General features: G+C 48.1%; 1 protein-coding gene across 7 annotated transcripts in view; it reads right to left on the bottom strand.

Moving 5' to 3' along the window:
- The window catches only part of LOC121831601 (E3 ubiquitin-protein ligase RNF213-like), a 112,894-nt gene that overhangs the window by 18,126 nt on the left and 78,130 nt on the right, over positions 1–16,638 (bottom strand). For all 7 annotated transcript variants that reach the window (XM_076543882.1, XM_076543884.1, XM_076543885.1 and 4 more), the window contains 14 exons: positions 15,391–15,603; positions 14,951–15,132; positions 14,317–14,437; positions 9,079–9,179; positions 8,789–8,971; positions 7,533–7,702; positions 7,341–7,440; positions 6,047–6,158; positions 4,760–4,973; positions 4,395–4,585; positions 3,379–3,501; positions 2,634–2,744; positions 1,420–1,662; positions 454–535 (listed from right to left, as the gene is read on the bottom strand). In XM_076543882.1, the coding sequence (XP_076399997.1) occupies positions 454–535; positions 1,420–1,662; positions 2,634–2,744; positions 3,379–3,501; positions 4,395–4,585; positions 4,760–4,973; positions 6,047–6,158; positions 7,341–7,440; positions 7,533–7,702; positions 8,789–8,971; positions 9,079–9,179; positions 14,317–14,437; positions 14,951–15,132; positions 15,391–15,603 (2,146 nt within the window). The remainder of the gene's footprint in view (positions 1–453; positions 536–1,419; positions 1,663–2,633; positions 2,745–3,378; positions 3,502–4,394; positions 4,586–4,759; positions 4,974–6,046; positions 6,159–7,340; positions 7,441–7,532; positions 7,703–8,788; positions 8,972–9,078; positions 9,180–14,316; positions 14,438–14,950; positions 15,133–15,390; positions 15,604–16,638) is intronic.

The raw sequence follows: 16,638 nt of genomic DNA, 5'->3' as shown, positions 1-16,638 counted from the left end.
CTTTTTTTCCTTTCTTTTCTTTGGATTTATTATTGTTATCTGCCACAACTTTAAAAAGTAATTTAAAAGATTATTTACTCAAAACAACAGCAGAGTTGACACGAAGCCTCGGGCCACATGACTTGCCTTCCATTTCTGTACATCAAAAGCACTGTCTTTGGGTTAAAAAAACTGCTGTATTGTGCCCTGTCTTTGTATGAGTTTCAGTGTGGTTCGAGTCCCCTCTTTTCCCAAATGCAATGTTCTGGAAAGCAGAAGTGCATTGCAAAGGGCTCTTTGCCTGGACTCAGATGTAAGAGGGTTGGGCCCACATGACAAGCAGATCATGGGTCCTGTAAACCACTGTTGTCCTGCAAACCATCAAAGGCAACGGTGGACCCCAAGCACAGCACAAAGCCTGTGCAGTCACAGGGTGATCATTTGTGCTCAGAAGAGTATGATTCCAACACTTACTGTACCAGACAAGACGTTCCACGCCCATCCAACTCCTGGCTTGAACCAGCAGGTCTTCAGGCATTGTTGGAAGATAAGCATCCTGAAAGACCAAAGTGGGACAGGTCATGATATGTGACTGCATGGCCTTACAGCCAGAGGCCAGAGCAAGGAGGGCCTTGACTTCTCAGCCTGAAAACTGTGTGCCAGGGATGCCTATGATGGCTAATCTTGGCTGTCAATCAATCTGATTGGATCTGGAATCAGCTAAGCGATAACCTGCTGGCCATACCTATGAGGGATTTTCACAATCAGGTTATTTTTTTTTTTTTTTTTTTTTTTTTTTTTTTTTTTTTTTTTTTTTTTGTTTTTCGAGACAGGGTTTCTCTGCGTAGCTTTGCGCCTTTCCTGGAGCTCACTTGGTAGCCCAGGCTGGCCTCGAACTCACGGAGATCCGCCTGGCTCTGCCTCCCGAGTGCTGGGATTAAAGGCGTGCGCCACCACCGCCCGGCCACAATCAGGTTATTTGAAGTGGGAAGACCCACCCAAAATGTGAGTCGCACCTCTGCATATAAAGGTGGATCCTAGGGAAAAGCTTTGCTGTTTGCCTCTCACTGTGCTGGCAAGTTCATCTACTGTCTGCGAATTAGTAATGAGTTCATCTGCCTATGGCTCCTGCTGCCATCCGTCACTGACATCGGGTCTCTCCAGGAGTCCTCTAGGTCTTCAGTGTCAGACTGGGACTACAGATTCTCACGGACTGAGCAGCTATGGGGTTCTCAGCCTCTCCTACCCAGAATGCATTGTGTATATCAGCCTAAGCCTGACTAATACAATGCTCAGGAGTGGGGGGAGGCAGACAAGGGCAGGCCAAGTTTTCACCATCAGTGTGGTCACATGGATTAAAATCAAGAAACAAATGGGTTTCATGGTCCCCAAATCCAGAGGTTTGTTCCCCACAGGGACAAAGCCCTAAGGTGATCTTACTGCCATCTTGGCCGGATAGAAGGCCAAGTTCCTCAGGGGCTCCAAGACTTTGTTTTTTCCACACAGGAATATGGTTGCAGCATGGACGGCCATTTCAGTCACTGTTCCTTCCAGGCTGCTGTTAGCAGATCTGGTCCTCAGCAGGGGCAGAGCATCATCCACTAGCGATTTTGCAAAGCGTCCAATGTTAGGAGCAGAAAGGATCTTGCTTTCCTCAATGAATTTGTTCATAGCCTCGCATTGCTGATGAGAAAAAATTTTTAGCATTAACATGTTTCAAAACAACTTGTAGGGTTGGGCACACTGGTACATGCCCGGGCATTTGGGAGATAGAGACAGGTGAATCAGAAGTTCAAGGCTAGCCCAGACTACATGATACCCTGTATCCAAAAGCAGAGAAACACCACACCCCAACCCAAACATTGTACATGAGTGTGGTGATGCACATGTATAATCCCAGGACCTGGAAGGCAGAGGAAGGAGGATCATGAGTTTGAGCCCAGCATGGGCTATACATGTACAGCAATACCTTGTCTCAAAAAACAAAAAGAGAAACACAGATTTGAGATGTTTTGTGATATGCACATACCCAGCATACACAATGCCATCCCAAGCACTGGTGAAAAACAAAAAGCAAAAACAAAAAAAATACAGAACAAAATGTGGGAGTTTACCAGAGTCCAGCTCTGACCTGCTCCCACCTTTCAAATGGTTCTTGAGGGGAGGAGAGAGGAATGAGGAAATATTAGGTAAAAATATAGACCTAGACACACCTTGTGGTCAAACCATCTGATTATGCAGCCTGCTGGGTAAAGCAAGTTGATATTCTCTGACCATGAGTAAGGTCTCGCTAGACAGCCTCTGTGGGCCTCCACAACAAAACACTAATTTCATGGTTTGTGTGTGCTTTAGTAGTCCAGATTTTAATACCAAATATCAGGATAAATGTGGCTGAACAATCAGCAGCTGAAGGGCAATTCCTCAGAGAGGAGACCTCACTTGGAAACAGCCCCACGTTATCGTATAATTTGATCAAATTTTAGTTCTAATTCTACAAGCTTTGGGCTAAAGTGAAAACAGATCTTCATCTAGTAAGGCTGAAAACCTCTATGACACATGAGAATTATGGACATAATTCGTGTTTGTGACTTTAACTCAGAAATCCTTCTAAGAGATGAGACTGGGACAGACGCCTGCGGTGCTGGGCTGCTCACCTCCGGTTTTGGATGGAGGCTGGCATTTCGGGAACAGTACAACGACGCCACCTCTCTGTACAAGGCCAGCAGTAGGCAGGCCGTCTGCTGGGCTTTGGGGCTTCTGCAGGTCTGCAGAGGCAAAGACATCACGTGAGATTCAGAGGTGACATTGCTCTTCTCAGGCCTGAACCACACGTCTGAGGAAAGGGGAGGCGTCTCCTGGCCACAGCTCTGTGGTTCCATGGTTCATGCACATTGCTAGACAGCCAGCATCTGTCTTCTTGGTGACGATTTCCTGCTATCAGAAACACTTCCTGAGCAGAGACAGAATGTCTGTGTCCTCTTCTCAGCACAATGGCAGTGCGAGCAGGGTCTCAAACAGGAAGCCAGAACAGCCTTCAGGTCAGAATTCTAAAAGCCTTGGCATCATTGTCAGAACGGTCAGGAGCATGTGTACAGCATGAACATACAGAGGAGGCTGTGAGGAGTGCCAGCCTTCTTCAGGTCTCAGTGAGCCTGGAGCAGCTCCTCACCAGGGTCCCCGTTACGACAGGCCACAGTAGTGTCCTGTCGTAAGTGTCACGGTACCCATTCCAGCCCTCAGTTCCCCATGTAGGGCAGGAGTATGTATATCTATTTCTAGTACAGTATCACTCTAGGGGGCTACTCAGTTGCACAGTCTCTTGTTTGATGTATGCACGGGAAGATGCAGGCCTCCAGGGAGAGCCTCCTGGTCCCAGAGAAAAGCCCAGATGCATCTTACCATCAGCGCAGTCCCAATGTCCGAGGTCTTGCACTCGAGCATAGCTTTGCCCACCGCATCACGAAGAGCCTTGTATTCATCACCATGTACTAGGTATCGGTCCATGTGGCTTGGGTCGTCCTTCTGCAATCCCAGCAGTGCCGAGGGTTAATCAGAGCGGGATAATAGGAGAGAGACTGCAAAGAACTCTAGACAGACAACGGCAGCAGGCTGTCCTGAGACTTGGACCCGGCTGAGCAGGGAGCACAGATGCCTATCTCTGGGAGACATCTGGGTCTTCTGTGCACTGGAAGCCAGGGGAGGGCTGGTACTGACTTCGTACCTGCTTGCTTTCTCCACTCACAGCACTGTATCGAGCCCAAGTGACAAAACAATTGTCACTTTTAAGCCCCAGTGTTGCCTATTATGATGATTATAATGAAGAAGGAATAATTTTAAAAAGCCAGGACTGTTAGTGCCATTTTACAGTCCCAGGACAGTAAGAACCGATTTCTGAGTGCCAGGAAAAGTGCTAGAGTAAGGCCTTAAAAGTCATCACTCTTATTTTGCCTTCCTCTTTCCACCTGCCAGAAGTGGAAAGGACAGAGTTTTCTATAAGGGTAGAAATAATCTTTACCTTCCCTGTATCCAGCTAAATAAGAAATCAAACCTAAATAAAATGCAAATGAACACACCAGAACATCGTGTGTGTGTGTGTGTGTGTGTGTGTGTGTGTGTGTGTGTGTGTGTGTATGTATGTATGTATGTATGTATGTACGTGCACACATACACACACACACACACACACACACACACACACACACACACACACCCTCACTCTCAACACACTCACCAATATCCCCCTGTGGTGGGGTGTTTTGATTCATGCTGAAGCAGAGGCAAAGGCCCATTTCCCATCTGGATGGGGAGGGCTCGGGAGAGCAGCACACTGAGCTTCAGGACCCAGTCCCGCCAGAGTTGGCTGCAGGCAGGGCTGTCAGAGGCATGCCCTTCTTGGCCAAGACCCTGCTCCTCACCTGCTGTGCAATGACGTCCCTGGGAAACACCCACTGGCATGGATGGCCCTGCCTGGAGAAGCTCTGCACGAATTGCATCCCACGCTGGCTTGCGAGTTTCCTCACCAGGTACACACGGTGCCAATCATTCTTGACGCGGGTGCAGAACTGCTCAACGTGCTTCAGGAAGCACTGCTTCTCTCCGGCCAGTTCTGTGAGATTGGGAAGGAAGCAGGTGAGGGGCAGTGACAGGACTGCCATAGAACACAGTCCCAAGGTGGAAGAACACAGAGGAAAGGGCTGTGGAAGAGGACAGCCATGTCCTAAGAACAGGTTTCCCAGAGTTCAGACTTCTGAATTAGAGGACCTCTGTGGAGGAGACTTGCCTGCTCCTTCCTGAAGCTCAGAGAGGAAGTCAGCAGCCAAGTCAAGGCAGAGGCGGACTCTGGCCACCTCCTGCAGGTACTCCACCGAAGCTGTGCGGGCAGGCTCGTGGCCTCGCCGCCTTCCTGGGGCATATGTCCTAAGGAAATGGCCTTCCTCTCTCAGGCTCTGCTTGTCACTTCTACAGGCAGCACTTGTCTTCTCATGCACCGAATCCTGAGGAATAAAGACACAAAGACCGGCTACATGAGTCTACATCAGCAAGCCCTGTCTTCAAAGGTTGCCACAGCATGCCTGTGTCGTCACGGGAAAGACGGTGCCATGGAGAGCAGCGGTGCACGTTGTTTGGAATCATGACAGCTGGCATTCCTTTCTATGTGAGAGCAAGAAGGAAGAGAACAAGCCAACTTACGAGGGGAAATGTGTAATTTACGAGGATGCACAATGTGTCCATAGTGATGGGCTGAGGACAACCACCGCCAATTCTGTGGTGATGCAATATATGCATCACCGTCTGAGAAATGCAGCACTGGGGAACTCAGCTGCACGAGCATCAGAGTCACTTACAGAATAAAGATGGCATGGACATCCCTGAGTGCTATTACCTCACAGTGGCCCGAGTATGGTGATAGTTTATTTGTGCTGAAATGTGATTTTATTTGTATGTTAATAAATAAAGTTGCCTGGAAATCAGAGGTCAAATAGCCATAAGCAGAGTCAGGCGGTGGTAGCACACGCCCTTAATCTGATCACATTGCAGGCAGAGTCTCTGTGTGGCCAAGACACAGCCAAATGTGGTGACACCGGCCTTTAATCCCAATACCAACCATAGAGACCTGGAGTTCTGTATAGATGGGCAGGGAAGAGGAAGTGTCTGGGCTTAGAGCCAATGAGGAAAGCAATACAAGTGTAGGTTAGGCAGGAAGAGATCTCTCCCTCTCTCTGAGGAAGTGACTGCTGGTGGTAAGCTAAAGCTAGTCATGGCTATTGCTCTGATCTCTTTGGCTATTTCCTCTGTATTTGGCTCTGTGTTTCTTATTTACTAAGATTGTTTAGAATTTCGTCTACACCTGAGGGACAGGAAGGATGGAAACACCTTCAGGCAACTCCTGACTTACAGGAACTGCAGAAGGCAGGCACACAGCTCTGAAACTTTTTCTTTCCACACAGAACAAAGTATCTCTTCATTGTACTGGCTACAATGGCATCCTGCTGGTTTTCAGAAATGTGTTCACAGTGTGAAGCGTGGTTCACAGTTTTCAAAGGAAATACAGGGACAGCCATCATACCTCTAGGCAGTTGATAAAGAGCAGGTATAATTCTGTTTTATCTTCTGTTAGGAATGCTTTGTTCTCTAACTGGGTCAAGTAGTTCTGGATGTAATCCTTTACTTCATGGAAGCTGTGGAAAGAGACACATTGTTCCTGGTTATGTCAGTTTAGGGGAATACCCGCATCTCCCTCCCACTCCACACCCCTCCCACTCCAATCCAAGGCCCTGTATGTGCCAAACAAGCACACTCTACCAAACTGCATCCCTAGCCTCTGATTTGAGTGGGGGTAACACATGATTTTGTGACACTAAGCACTGGTCATTTGGAAAATCTTTTCACTATTGGTATATTTTTATTATAGAATGCACTGGAAAAAAAATACCCCACATAGTCATTAATATCCCCATGGATCTGTAGAAAAAAAAGGCTTACAAAGTGGATCAGCTTGTGGTAGAGGATACATGTTGTCTAAAATTTGAATTCTCACTTAAATATTGAAACTGTATCATTGGCAGCAAACACCATAGTGTTTAACTGTGACAGGATTGCTGTGTTGAAGAAAATGCCCTGAGCCCAATTCTGTGCTCCTGAAGCTGCTCGTCCAGGCACAGAGAGCCTAACCTGAAACAAGTCTAACTCAGGGCAACTCCACGTGACTGTAAGGTGATCACTGCGCTCTGCTGTGCTGCTGGAATCCATGAGCACTTCCGGTCCCCACAGAACAGTGTTAGGTCATACCCTGAAGGGTCATGGTTAGGAAAGCAAATGAGTGAACTTGCATTTTTCAACAATCTGTCTGCTCAGTTGTGAGGGGAACCAGGACTATGACTCCGGAGTGTCTCTAGCACCCCTTAAGGATCCCACTACAGGTACCCAGAAGGCCGAGAGTGCCTTGATAGGATTGTAGAAAATGTTGGAGTTCGGGACTGAATGGACACTTGGAGAGCTGCAGGTCTGCTCAGAGCATCTGCCACACAGGACATCTGACCTGCTGGACAGAGCCCATGTTCAGTAGAATACAGACCTGCAGGACACCAGAGCACAGAGAATGAGGGCACAGCAAGTCACAAGACTGGGTGGCAGGAGCTGGGAGCAGAAGCACACCATGGCTTCTTGCTAAGTATCACTTGCGCTGGGCCATTCTCATGGGCCCGTGGGGGAAATTATACGCGCATACCCTTCAACTGAGCTGGGTTTGCTCACACAGAAGCTGCTTCTCCAGACCACAGATGAGTTCCCATCCACGGTGTAGCCAAGACAGAGCCACAGAGAGGCAAAGGGAAGCAAAGTCCCAGATGAGGGCCACTGACCTGTACTTGAGAAGCAGTTTTAGTACCACAGAGCGGGTGACGGGAGTCTTGTCGACAACATCACCAAATGGAGACAGAGACTTTGTGTGTTCACGGTGCTCTGCGGCCAGAGAGAAAGGGGTGTAGTTCATGTCATGGGACAACGCTGAGCCATAGCCTGGTTTTTACATTTACGAGAAGAAGGCTACTCACTTTGGGAAGCATCTCTCAGCAGTTCCTTTTGTATGAAGAGTAAGGACAACAGGCTGTCAATCACACTCTCCTGAGGAGGGGTGTCATCTTTGAAGCACATGGTGGAAACCAGGTCCACGAAGAAGCTGTTACACATGTGCCGGAACTGGGCATGCTTCTCAATGGCTTTTCTGGTGGGGGTGGGGGAGACTGTGACAAACGGCTTGTAGAGTGTGATCCCAACCCTTCCAGGCAGAGGGACATTTGGATAGTGTTTTGTCTTAATGCTTCTTTGACCTTGAACTCAGGGCAATTCTCTTACATCAGGCTCCTAATTGTTGGGTTTAAAATTAGCCTAGCTTTTTTTTTTTTTAATTGAATCAACAAATGCGATGACTTTACAATGATCAGAACTGGTCTTCAAACTACGAGTGTCAAGACTGCTTCTGGGAACACTATAAACGTTTGGACCATTGAGTGTCCTAGAGCGTGGGGAAGAACAGAGGAGCAGGGTCTGGGCTGCTGAGCTCATAGGGCCAGGGGGCTCTGCTTCTCCATCTCCTGAAGGCTGGGCCAGATCTGCCTTCATCCTCAGACAGAGAATAAAGCTGCACTCACACATCAAGAGGACAGGTGGGGGTGAGGGCAGATGGTGGCACTGGGAAGGGACCTGCCCTGCACCTATGACCGCAGCTAGGGTGTGAGGGGAGTGGCAGGAGGGTCCCTAGAGCTCACTGGCTGGTCAGCCAGGCAAAGAGATGAACTCCAGGGTTAGTGAGGTGCCTGTCCCAAAAGACAAGGTAGAGAGTGATCAAGGAAGAGAATCTGATGTTGATCTCTGGACACATGTACACACAATCATTGACACACCCGGACACCCACCCACATGAACATGAGTTCATACAAAGAGAGCAGCTAGATGATGGGCCAGGGCTATGGGTGAGTGGCAGGGCCATGCCGAGCCTGCATGAGTCCCTGGGTTCCAACCCTCCCCACTAAAGATGCCAAGCTACACTACATGCCAGGTTTTCTCTCTAGGACGTCGTCACTTCCTGGTGTATTTCTCCCACGTTTGCTGTCTCCATGTTTGTGCCTGTCTTATTTGGGGAAGGAATTTGGAGGCACTTGTCCAGGAAGGATTGCTTCTGGGATTGCTTATGAAAGTTCTCTGAAGCCAGCCCTTACACGCAGGGAAAGCTGACCAAAGCTGGTGCCTCCAAAGACCATATTGGAAAAAAGAGAGGAAGGAAGCTTTCTTAAGAGAAAGGGTGTTTTACCCGTGTTCCTGGGAAACAGTTGGTGAGAATTCGTCCGGCAAGTCAGTTAAGCAGTAGGGGCATATCATTTGCCCCGGAGAAAGCCAGGTTTTGATGCAGTGTAGACAGTATACATGATCACAAGGCAGACAGACAGGATCCTGTGCATCTCCCAGACAGATGGGACATGGCTGAATACCAAACCTAGAATCCAAGAAGACAATCAGTTCAAGAGCGGAGAAGCTGGCCCTTCCACCCCATTGCAGGTTCAGGAGTCTGTAACTCTCAGAGTATTATACTACACATCTTACCTGCTGAATGTATTGCTGACTTGGTCCTTGCACTCACAAAGGATGGTCATTACAGCCACAAATGGCCTGTGGGTCTTCAGGTCTGAGTTCTCTTCAAGACACTGAGGGAGAAGGCGGTGGTGAGCAGTGAGGGTGAGCAGTGACTCAACACCATGGTCTCAGTGGCGGACGACATGCAGTACTCACTACAGCACTAGTATCTTTTGGTACTTCGCTTAGGAAGTTTTCCCAATTTTGTGAGCTGCAGAGATGACTAGACAGGTAAGAGCACTGGCTGCTCTTCCAGAGGACTGTGGTTTGAGTCCTAACGACCTGTAATTCCAGTTGCAGGGTATCTGACACTATCTCTGGCCTCCTTGAGTACCAGGCATACATGTACACATACATGTGCACATACATACATGCAGGCAAGACACCCATGTACATAAAATAAAAATTTATTATGGCCAGGCATAGTGGTCCTTGCCTTTAATCCCAGCACTCAGGAAGCAAAAGCAGGCAGATCTTGGTGAGTTCAAGGCCAGCCTGGTCTACATAGTGAGTTCCAGTACAGCCAGAGCTATATATAGTGAGACCTTGTCTCAATAAAATAAAATCCCACATTTAAAATATCCTTTGAAAATCAAAACAAAATTAAAACTTCAATATATTATTTTTCCATCTCTGTGAACTCAGGTTGTCAGGTTAAGTTGAACTTATCCACTGAGTCTTCTCACTGGCCCTAAGTGTCCTCTTTGTGACTGTGCTTTTCATCTATGCATGTCCACATGCACGGAGACTGGAGGACAGACAACCTTAGATGTCATTCCTCGGGTGCCGTCACCCCCCACCACACCCCCACTTTTTGAAGACACAGTGGGCCACTGGTCTCCAGCTTGCCAGCTAGGCTGACCAGGCAGAGAACCTCAGGGGTCCCTCATTCACTTTCTCAATGCTGGAAATACAAGTGCAAGTCATGACACCTCGCTTTTGTGTGTGGATCCTGGGGATTGAACTCTGGTCCCTCTACTGAACCATCTCCCCACCAACCCTGACTGTACTGCTTTTTATAGGACACAATGTTCTCTAGTTAATGGGAGTTACAGGTTCTGGATGCTTGGGGATTTTGTGTCCCCTATTTTGGTTTTTTTAGACAGGGTGTCTTTGTGTAGCCCTGACTGTTCTGGAACTCACTCTGTAGACCAGGCTGGCCTTGAACTCACAGACATCCAACTGCCTCTGCCTCCCAAATGCTGGGATTAAAGGTGTGCGCACCACCACCCGGCTCCCCTATTTCTCTTTAAGGGTCCTACCTCCTACTCACATTATGAGATACTTTGACTTGTAAATAATAATGTAATGACTGGCTGTGTATAGACTTCCAACCTTTAAAAGAAATGTTAGTGTGCTTGAGGGGACGGCAGACATAAACGGAATTTAGAGGCAGGGAAGACTGCAGAGCAGAGAGGTGATGTGCCGCCAGCTCCCAACAGTGGATCAACTGGGAGCTGTCCATCTGTGCTTTCTGAAGCAGTTCAATTGTAAGGGGAAGCCAATCGGGAATGAGTTTCTCCATTTCCAAACTAACCATGGCCAGAGCAAGCATGGATCCTTTGAGCTGCAGAAGTTGGTTGCAGGCCATACAGTGAAGTAGTTGCTTGGTCAAGACTGCCAAATGTTGAGACGGGCACAATTTGGGCAAACTGAAGAGAAACTGAGGCCTAGTGGACACCGCAATGGCGTGGAAAATATGAAGAAAATCCAATGGGAATAAAAACCTTTGCTTTAGAATAATCTATAGAATAAACTATAAACTTCAGGGACAGTACAGCAACTTAAGAGCCAATTTTGATCACCCCCACACCCCTGAGAATCTACTCTCAGGACAAGGGCAAATGCCGTTCAGTGTCTTGTCTGCTCTAATGCTGTGTACCAGGGCATAGCCCTTGAGGGAAGCGTCCCCAGTGGCCCTTTCGATATCTGTGCAGGGCCTCTCACGGGAACGGCTCTGTGAACCTCTTCAGGGAGTGTGCCTGCTGCACGTTCTCTAGTTAATGGGAGTTCCAGGTTCTGGATGCTTGGGGATTTTGAATGTCCTCAACATTGTTGAATATGTCAGCTTCAGTATAATTAAGAAGTGTCTCTAGGATGTTTATTTAGAGCTGAACTTACGATCGGCAGTAAATACAATGAGCCAAGGGCTGTGTTTCTGGAAGTCTGGATTACACATTTTGTAGGTGTTTTCATATTAAATATTCCACTGGACAACATGAGATTAAGGAAGGTAATTTTTCTTCTAAATCATTTTATTAAACACTTTATACCTTTTTAAATGATCACTTAGTTTATCTTTTGTTGGTTGTTGTTTTGTTTTTCAAGGCAGGGTTTCTCTGTGTAGCTTTGGAGCTTGTCAAAGAACTCACTCTGTACACCAAGCTGTCCTTGAAATCACAGAGATCTCCCTGTCTCAGCCTCTTGAGTGCTAGCATTAAAGGCGTGCACCACCACCAATTTTTTAAATTGTATTGTTGATGACATTTAATTTTTGATCCATACTTGAATTCCTAATATTAATTGTAAATAGAAATAATGTGCTTTTATGCCCCACTAAATTTGACTGGTTAATCAACTACCAAGCTGAGAAACATGCAAAAGACCTAGACATCTCTAAGAAGATACACACAATGGCCAGAGTGCACATGAAGTGGTGTTCTGTACTAGTCATTAGGGACACTAATCACACTCAGAGTGACAGTATCTCACAGTACCCCCACATTTCAGATGGCCGTCCTACAAAAGGTGGGAAATAATGAGCACTGGCCAGGCTATGGAGCAACTGGAAGCCCCGATGTTGCTGGTAGAAATGTCAGTGTGGGAAAGGCACAGCAGCTGCTCTAAAAGTGAAAGCAGAAGTAAACAGATGAGTAGCTTGTCCAGAGGAGGAGGAGGCACTCAAGCACTCCCGTGTTAAGTTCCCAGCTGTTTGTAATGACCAAAACGGTAACAACAAACCCAGTGTCCAGGAAGGGTATTCTGACGCACTCTGCAATGTGTGCAAGAAACCAGGCCAAAAGACAAAAACTGCAAGTTCTGCTCCCGAGGCAGCAGTGCTGGTCCAGTTGACAGAGACAGAATGCACAGCTGAGGGATGGGGATGGGGAGTTGTTCAATGGAGACAGTTTCTGTGTAGGAAGATAAGAAAGCTCAGTGGTTAGATGGTGGGGATGGCCGCATCGTAGTGTGGACGTGCTCAGTGTCACTGAGTGTGTGTGGCTTAAATGACATGCTTCATGTAATATGCACTTTAGTACAATTGTAAAATATGGCAGTGGTCTGGTGCTGGGTGTCAAAGGCCATAGGGAAATAACCAAACGTCTGACAGATCTGTAGCAAAGTGTTTAGGAAGACTGTTCTATGAGACACCTTTGAAGGCAGATCATATAAACAAGAGTCTGGCTGTCTGCACCTTTCTTCTTCTCTGTCTATTTGTCTGTCTATCGACCTGTCATCTGTGTAACCATCCTTCCTGTCAGAGATAACTGAAAGAAAATCCAAATATGCGTTGACTATTGTCTGCAGCTTTTAACAGTGCTTTGTTGGGGGAAGCTGAGGGCATTGTGACTGTTGACCCTGGTCAGGGTCAGGACAGTGATGAGAGATGGCTTTGCAGACACAGCTTTCCTTCCAACCTCAGTAGGAGATGATGCCTGAGGCCCTGTGTCTTCCCAAATTCCATCTGACACTTCCAGCTAGGTAATGGGAACCAGCCTCACAGCAAAGTTCAGATAGTCCCATGGACTGTGATACCAGGAACAGCTTCCCAAACTCCCCAGATGAAAGGTATCAGTTAAAGATGACAAAGATGGAAGACAGAAGAAACCTGCACACCTGCCTTCTGGGAGCTGGCTGAGGCTGCTAAGGCCCATTCTGTTACAAAAGTGAGAAGCAGCCAGGCGGTGGTGGCTCACGTTTTTAATCCCAGCACTCGGGAGGCAGAGCCAGGTGGATCTATGTGAGCTTCAAGGCCAGCTTGGTCTACAGAGCGAGATCCAGGACGGGCACCAAAACTATACAGAGAAACTGTGTCTCAAAAAACAAAACAAACAAAAAAACCAAAAGTGAGAAGTGAGCTTCTGCAAGGCTCCAGCACTGTGTCCATCGGCACCTGGCTTCCACGTTGACTTCCCACTGCACCCACCTGCTCTTTAGAGGCTGCATGAAGCCTGGAGCTATGTTTCTCTGATGCCAGTGACCATCCCCAACTGGCTTCCCTCATGTTGAGTTCCCAAGGGATGAGGACGGGGTAAAGGGACGAAGGGCAGAGCTTTGTGCTGTGCTGAGTGTGCTGCTGCTGCTGCTGCTAGCATGTTCAGAGGGTAGCTTTATTTGCAGAAACACTGTCCTGTAATGTCACTCCTTTATCAAAGGTGTTGAGGGGCAGAAGCATGGTGGTTTCCTGTTCCCTTGCCCTACCCCCATGGCTGTTGTCATGACCATGGTGATGGTATCTTCTCCCCCGAAGGATGGGCCATGCAGTCATTTGGGGGTCACTTTAGAGCAGCAATTCTCAATCTTTCTAATGCTGCAACCTTTCAATACAGTCCTTCATATGGTGATGACTCCCAACAGTAAAATTATTTTTGTTGCTACTTCATAACTGTAATTTTGCTACTGTTATGAATCATAATGTAAATATCTGTGTTTTCTGATGGCTATAAAAACCCCTGTGAAATGACTGTTTGACCCCAAAGGGGTCGTGACTCACATGTTGAGAACCATTGCTCTAGAGGCTAAGAATACCAACTTTTTCATCCCTCCTATGGGAATCACATGCTGGTTAATTGAATCACTGTTCCTGCAACCGAATATTCAGTGATACACCCTGACTTGGCAATCTGAGATAGGAAATAATCAAATAGCCACCATTGAGAATGCAGTGGTTGCTGAGCAGTGCTAACACATGCCTTTAATCGCAGCACTTGCAAGGCAGAGGCACGTGGATGTTTGAGTTTGAGGCCAGCCTGGTCTAAAGAGAGAGCTCCAGGACAGCCAGGCTACACAGGGAACCAAACCATGTCTCAAAAAACCAAACAGACAAACAAAAGAACATAGTGATCTGTCATGGCATCACTGTCCTCTGCACTACGTAAACCTGCCAGAGCAATAATGCCCCAACCAGAGGAAGCTGTCAGGGGAGGTTTCAGCTCTCCATACTGCTCAGAGTCGGGCAGACTGTGACTTAAGCCCAGCAGCACTCACCTTGTCTAGTAAGAAGATATACTTGGTTACCAGCTGACTGAGCTCAGGAATCTGGCTTTCAGTCCCCAGGAGGACATGCTCCACAAAGAGTGAGATGGAGAAAATGCGATTCCACAGGGCTCTGTCAAGAGGAATGTTAGCAATGAGCTCTGACGGGAGCCCGAGATCCCAGAGGAGAGAGCAGGAGCTGAGCAGAGGCTAAGAGGTGAGGCAGACATGAGGGCACCTCCCCTGCACAACACTGTTCCAGACAGGCTCCCGACTCTTCCACACGCCAGGCTCACCCCTGTCATGTTCCATGCTTCAACACACAGTGGTCCTGCAAGCTCAACACAGGGACTGTTTCCTGACCCTGACAGCCTGCCCCTTCTCCACTTCCCCTGCCCGTCCCTTCCCTGCTCTCCTTTTTACTCTGCCCACATTGTAACAACATGTCCACTTCCTATGTCTCAGGACTGTTTTCTTCCTGGGTCTAGAATCACCTGAGACAGTCAGCCCTCGGGAGAGGCTCCACTGCTACGCAGCTCAGTGAGGTGAGTGTCTCTCCTGCCCACCCTCCTCATCAGGCTGTAGGATTTGGTTGGTCCCAGGGTGAGCACGGAGTGCACTGCACTGGGGCACTCTTGCTGCTCACCTGACTTCCTGGACGACAGCTCTGGTTTTGTTCCCACAGTCCGGCAAATACTCGCTGGAACAGACAAGTTCCAGTGGTACAGACAGATTCTTCACCATCTGTAACCAGGCCTTGGGGTTCGGCTTCAGAATGTCTCCCTTGAGCACCTCAACACAGGCCAGAGCTGCAAACGCATCTAGTGTCTGGAACAAGGAGAACTGACATGTGACCCAGCAGGGTCCTCTTCTCCACTGCCACCCTTCAATACAGCCCTGCATCGTTATTCCCAGTGAGGTTTGGGGTCCGGGCTTGTAACCTGCTCCTCTGTCACATGGCAGATGTGCCTGCCTGTAAAGCATCTCCTATTTGGGACGTGGCTCCATAAGCCCTCTGCTCACAGGATGGAATCGGAAGCACTCATGGAGGGCAATCCCGGTGGCCTTCCCAGAAGAGACCCCTACCATTTCACAGGCAGGCAAGCTGTGCATCTGTGCTGCCTCCCTGAGGCTCCTCAGAACCTGGGGGTGGATAGTCAAAATTCGGGAGAAGTTCTGCAGCCGGGTCCTGAAGTGCTGATAGGCAAGGTGCACCCAGGGCAAGGAGAGCCCTTCCTCAGGCATTCCTGAAGTCACTCGGAGCTCACTGAGGCAGGACCACAGGGCCATCTGCAGAAACTGGAGACAAAGGAATTTGAGTACACAGTTTTACATGTATTCAAAAGCTATAAAAAAAAAAGTTGAAAAATCAGGCCCAGGATCACCTGGCTGTTTTTTTTTTTTTTTTTTTTTTTTGATTTTCGAGACAGGGTTTCTCTGTGTAGCTTTGCGCCTTTCCTGGAGCTCACTTGGTAGCCCAGGCTGGCCTCGAACTCACAGAGATCCGCCTGGCTCTGCCTCCCGAGTGCTGGGATTAAAGGCGTGCGCCACCACCGCCCGGCCACCTGGCTGTTTTTTGGTGGAGTTTTATGGCCTCACTGGCTTCCTAAACTGGTGTGCAGACTAGTCTTATGTCAACTTGACATAAGCTGGAGTCAATAGAGAGGAGGACACCCCAATTGAGAAAATGAATCCATAATATCAGGCTGTAGGCAAGCCTGTGTAGAGCATTTTCTTTTACTTTTACTTTTCTTTCCCCTTTTAGTTTTTTGAGACAGGGTTTCTCTGTGCAGCTCTGGCTGTCCTGGAACACATTCTATAGACCAATCTGGCCTCGAACTCACTGAGATCTGCCTCTGCCTCCCTGAGTGCTGGAATTAAAGGCATGTGTGCTACCACTGGCCAGCTGGAGGGCATTTTCTTAGTTAATGACTGATGTGGGGAGGGTCCAGCCCATTGTGGGTGGTGCCATCCCTGGGCTGGTGGTCCTGGGTTCCATAAGAAAGCAGGCTGAGCAAGTCATGGGGAGCAAGCCAGTAAGCAGCTCCCCTCCACGTCCTCTGCATCGGCTCCTGCCTCCAGGTTCCTGCCCTGTTTTAGCTCCAGGTCTGACTTCCTTCAATGATGAACATCAATATGGAAGTGTAAGGTAAATAAACCCTTTCCTCCCCATCTTGCTTTTGGGTCATGGCAATAGAAACCCTAGCTAAGGACAACTAGGGTCATTATGTCCCCAAATTTCTTTACTGTTACAATTTAAACACCCCCTCCAACACTAGTCAACTCAGGGGACATTGGGGTTTTTGTTTGTTTGTTTGTTTGTTTAGTTAGTTG

This window comes from Peromyscus maniculatus, chromosome 8, assembly GCF_049852395.1.
Source record: "Peromyscus maniculatus bairdii isolate BWxNUB_F1_BW_parent chromosome 8, HU_Pman_BW_mat_3.1, whole genome shotgun sequence".
Lineage (NCBI taxonomy): Eukaryota > Metazoa > Chordata > Mammalia > Rodentia > Cricetidae > Peromyscus > Peromyscus maniculatus.
The sequence above is the reverse complement of the archived record's forward strand: the minus strand, read 5'-3'. Positions and strand labels throughout refer to the sequence as shown.